Here is a 5,300-nt window from a genome sequence, read left to right as displayed (position 1 = left end):
TAAGGTGCTTGGATTTCTTTTGTGCAAATAAGTTTTTTGCACCCCTATGTACACATTACCTCCAGCCTCCAGATCACACTGTCTGGAAGCAGGCTTTAAGGCATCACTGTTTTAGCTTGTAGGGTTGATTTTCTTCCATTGTTTTGTCCTGCCTATTTGATTCATTCTGTGAGCACTCTCTGCACTATGCTACTTGTAGCTTTTGCTGATCTGATCCTTTCAGAATCGCAAATTATAATGACTTTTTGATGCTCTATTTCAGACTGTTGATGTATTTGCTATTGTGGCTTTATCTGGAATTCTAAGCAGATTACTGAGCAGTGGAACCATTATTGTGGCAACCAGTAATCGAGCGCCGAAGGATTTAAATGAGGTGTGTGTTTTTTATTTGTCTCTCTTTTGCTGCATGTGGGTCAAGTTATTACAAGGATGATGTGTTTTTTATGTTGTGGGGATGGAGGAGCCTTGGAATCCAGACCTGTTGGATATGAGGTCTTATTTGTTTCCTATTCTCTTTCTTGGATAATTTGGCTTGTTCAGGCTGGTATGCAACGAGAAATCTTCCAAAAACTTGTATCCAAGTTGGAACAGCATTGTGAGAATGTATTAGTAGGAAGTGAAGTTGACTACCGTCGGTTTATAGCACAGAGATCAGCAAATCAGGTGAGAATTTAAAGATATCTATTTACAAATGGGATGTCATATTGTCAACTTTGCTATAAAACAATGATTTTCTTTTCTTGAATATTTGTATATTGATGGTATGCACCTCTGAATTCTATTTTCAACTATTGTGGTCAACTGGTCATTGATTTCTCTTATATGTCATCTACAACATATAGTTAACAAAGTCATTCAAAAGTAATAATTAAGAGCTGATATTGTGTTATGAATAGAAAGGAAAATAATCAATAGTTGGTAAGCATATACTTCACTATGATAAATTTAAATCTAGACCAATATATAAAGCGAATTGGGGTAGTTTGATTTATATTTTGGTCTTTCTCACATTTGTCTCTCACACAATTTGTAAAAATAATTCCAAAATGGTTTACGTGAGGAATTGAATCTAGTCTCTTCAAGTCGTACCCTTTACAAATTCTTTAACCACTAAGTTATAAATCTTGTTGTGTTTATTGTTTTATATAAAAGAAAATATAAAAATGCTCAATAAACACCAAAAATAAGTTTTGTGTATATTTATACATGTTTGTTCACTCATCTTTTTGTGTTTATTGTTTTATGTAAAAAAAATATAAAAATGCTCAATAAACACCAAAAATCAACTTCGTGTATATTTATACATGTTCTTTCACACATCTTTTTCAACAGAATAATCAGCTACCAGAATAATGAAACATATCATAATCAAAACTTGTCCCAGTAGAATAATCAAACCTTTTTATAGCATTATAATCAAAATTTTTCATGAACACCACATATGTATTCCTATACGGTGGCTTGGTGGCTGATTTTTTTATATTCATGTTGCACAATTATAAAAGATAGGCGCTAATATATAATGCTTAATTGGAACAATTTTAGTTTTAATGGTTAATCAAATGTAGATGCACTATTTCTGGCCCATTGAACCAGAAGCTGTCAATAAATTCGAGAAGAAGTGGCATGACGTAACAGGAAGGTTTGGAGGAAGAATAATCAGCAACACCATCTCAGTGATGTTTGGAAGGTACTCTACGAATCTAATTATAGTTAGTGCTGTCAAACAATGGTAAATAGACAAATAGTAACCTTGAATCATATAATTTTTGTTTCAATGACAGGACACTTGAGGTTTCTGAAAGTTGTGAGGGAGTTGCACGCTTCACGTTTGAGTATCTCTGTGGTCGTCCGGTACATTGTCAACCCTATTCTCTTTCCTCTCTCCCCAATTGGTTAGTTCACATGGAACATCTGGTGATTAAATTCCTACTTGATGTGGTTTTGATCTTGCCTCAATGACCTTAGGGTCAACTACACTCGCCTCAGGGTAAGGGGTATTGACAGTCTTGTATTAGAAATTTGGATCAATGTAGAATCCTTTTTTTAATAAAGTATTAGTTGAATACTAGGTGGCTTGAATTGCTCGAGTGAAATCCATAAAGCCTCATTTATTTGTATGGTATATATTGCAAAATCAGATCCCAAAATGATCATTTATCCACTACTGTAGCTATAGCATGCACCAATGAATATTTAGAGTAATAACAGTGCGAGTTATCATTGTTAGAAAACAAATTAAGCTTCAAAGTTTGATAGATAAATCATCCGCAGACGACCATGTTTGGGAGGTTTGGTTCTGAAAACTGAAAAGGGTAGGAATAGTACAATATCATGCTCTGTTGTTGTTCCTTAATCCCCATTTTTATGATGTAACTTGCTTTCAAGTTTTATTCTAGTGTTTGTGCATATACGACAACTTGTTTACTCTCTCTCTCTCGGCTTTCAGTTGGGTGCAGCTGACTATATTGCAGTTGCTAAAAACTATCACACTGTTTTCATATCTGATATTCCAGTGATGAGTATGCGCATCCGTGACAAGGTATTGTTACTGAAAGGTTGAGTTGACCTCAACTGTATTGATAATTGCCTTATTTTACTATGAAGGGAAATTTTAGGTTATGAAACTCGTATTCTCTCACTCTGTATCTGCATTATTTCATAGAATATTCCTAAATAACAGCCATTGCATTGAATTAGTACAATTGTTTCTGCATAGCCCTGTCTTGTTTTGATTTTTATATTGTATATATTTTACTTTTCAGGCAAGGAGATTTATAACCCTAATTGACGAGTTGTACAATCATCATTGCTGCCTTTGTTGCTTGGCATCCTCCTCAATTGATGAATTATTTCAAGGAACTGAGGATGGCACACTTTTTGACTTGGAGAGGTAACCTTGTTGATTTGTGTTATTTATGTTGTGCAGAAAGAACTTTCAGATTAAAAAGTATGAATCCTTTAGAGGAGCTCTAACCTGGTAATTGATTCTTATTCTTGTAGTCTTAAATTTTCTTCTGATGCCATGTAGCTGGGAACAGATGGCTCAGATTATAAACATTTTTCATTGAATTCCCAAATCTAGGTATTTTCAAAATCCCGGAAGCGTGCGGCAAGTCTATGTTGACTGATTTACAAACCGTGTTACAATTGCTAAAATGCATCATACATAATATGTGAGGCGAGGCAATAAGGAATTTTAGTCACAGTTTCACCAATATCTATTGTTAGCAAATGCAGTATTTGTACTGATAGGTTCCAAAAGTGATGTTTTATTGATTTAGTTAAAAAGTTGGAGGCCCTAAATAACCCTGTATCTGAAATCTGAATTTTTTAGTTCTCAGGTTTCTATCAAACTTGGGATAGAAGGCACGTAGATTTGATAAATAGCTACTGATTTATGTATATCTTATTAGAATTTTCTCAGTAGTGTATAAACTAGTGCTTATATAAGGCTTATCAACTCTGTTGCTGGTGGTATTCTAGTGATCAATGTTGCATTGCTAACTGAACCTCCGCAATCTCGTCTTGGTTTCAGTTTCCAGTTTGAAACAGAGACCGAAGGTGCTAAACTTCGCCGTGATGTCTTAGCAGAAGGCAATGTGGGTTCAGGAGGTACTCCTGTTGGTATCACATCCATATTATCCGGTCAAGAAGAGATGTTTGCCTTTCATAGAGCTGTAAGTATGACCTCCCAGCTTTTAGTTTCAATGGAAGCAAAAACACTGCTTGTTATGTTTTTTAACCTTTTGAAAGAACATCATTAACATCGGCTCTTTCTTGGAATGCTTGGTAGGTTTCGCGTCTTGTAGAAATGCAAACGCCATTGTACTTGGATGGAGTTCGCGATGTCCACCCTTATTTTCAGAGGCAATGTAGGAGATCTCAAAAATCTAGTGGCAGCTTACTCTCTGAGGCATCATCAATCTGAAAATAAGATTTTCATTCTATTTGTACCAAAATAACTGTTTTCCAACGGCCTAAACTCTGCTTGTTATTCCAAACAAGCAAAAGTTGGTGAGTGATCTAGTTAGTGTGATAATAATGTTCATTCTTTATTCCTTACAGCTATAGGTTCTAAATAATGCAGTAATGCATATGATAAATATGTACTTTGAAAAGTCCAAAATGTGCAAGTAATGCTGAAGGATATTGAATATTATCCTCATAATTGTTGTTTGATACTTTGATTCATCAAGTTTTCATTGTCAGTGTTATGTGTTGTGCAGATTTTTTATCTCTCTTTTATGGATACGCAAGCTACCTTTTACAGAGTTACCCATGGTTAAAAAAAGCTAAAAAATCGATGGTCTTATTTTTGCTAGTTAAATCGATGGGGTTTTCCGTTTTTATTTATTATCTTTTTGGGATCTGAAAAATCGATTGTTTATAAGTAACCTTTTTTGGGTCTGGATTTGAATAACTTCACTGTTATCTTTGATCACAAGGAATAGCCCAACAATATGGAAGAGTGACAAAGCAAATTAGCTTCGGTACGAATTATGTCTAAATATAATATTTTACGCATTCTCCTAAATGGCATTCACAATTATAATCTCTTTTATGCATGTAGTACACTTTGGATTTCTTAATTTTTCTGAAATTGTAGATCTTTATATTTGGAGAAAAATTATAGTAATTAACGTGCTATTTCTATATATGATTATTTAATCAAATTTTTGCATAATTTTATAAGTTATGAGTTTTAAAATTAGTTTTTTTTATTGATGTGCTAATATATATAATTAGTTATTTGTAAAAAATTCTTTAATGTTAATAATGCACAAAAATTAAATTCTTTATTTGTATATACCCAAAAGAATTATTTGTTATTTTTAAAAAAATTAAAATCCAATACAACATTTCCTTCCTTTTTTGGTTATAGAATTTATGGTTATTTCTTATTTTTTTAAATAAAATCCAATTTAATAGTTTCTTCCTTTTTTGGTTATACTTTTTTTTTTAAGATCACATTATTATTTTAGTAATTGATTTGGTGCTGATTCCTTTTTTTTTCATAACATTTTTTATTATCAAATAATCTTTATCTAAATACCAAAAATATTCTTACCTCAATCTACCAAAATCTTTAAATACCTCTTATTTATTGATATGGATATTGATTTCCAAATTCGTTGCTGATTGATGATTCATATTTATCTACATAATAATAATATTTAACATAAAAAATATTTAATAACAAAAATAATTAATTAAAAATAGTCAAAATTTATTTTATTTAATTTTTATTAATTATTATAATAATTAGTAAAAATTAAAAAAGACAAGTTTGGATTTTT

General features: G+C 32.1%; 1 protein-coding gene across 1 annotated transcript in view; it reads left to right on the top strand.

Moving 5' to 3' along the window:
* The window catches only part of LOC107605347 (lactation elevated protein 1), a 6,902-nt gene extending 2,722 nt beyond the window's left edge, over positions 1-4,180 (top strand). Inside the window, exons 8-15 of the mRNA XM_016307203.2 lie at positions 263-373; positions 541-663; positions 1,569-1,690; positions 1,785-1,854; positions 2,450-2,542; positions 2,766-2,893; positions 3,539-3,680; positions 3,797-4,180. Coding sequence (XP_016162689.1) covers positions 263-373; positions 541-663; positions 1,569-1,690; positions 1,785-1,854; positions 2,450-2,542; positions 2,766-2,893; positions 3,539-3,680; positions 3,797-3,931 — 924 coding nt within the window. The 3' untranslated portion in view covers positions 3,932-4,180. The remainder of the gene's footprint in view (positions 1-262; positions 374-540; positions 664-1,568; positions 1,691-1,784; positions 1,855-2,449; positions 2,543-2,765; positions 2,894-3,538; positions 3,681-3,796) is intronic.

Source organism: Arachis ipaensis, chromosome B06 (assembly GCF_000816755.2).
Source record: "Arachis ipaensis cultivar K30076 chromosome B06, Araip1.1, whole genome shotgun sequence".
NCBI classification, from domain to species: domain Eukaryota; kingdom Viridiplantae; phylum Streptophyta; class Magnoliopsida; order Fabales; family Fabaceae; genus Arachis; species Arachis ipaensis.
This window is presented reverse-complemented; position numbering and strand designations above follow the sequence as displayed.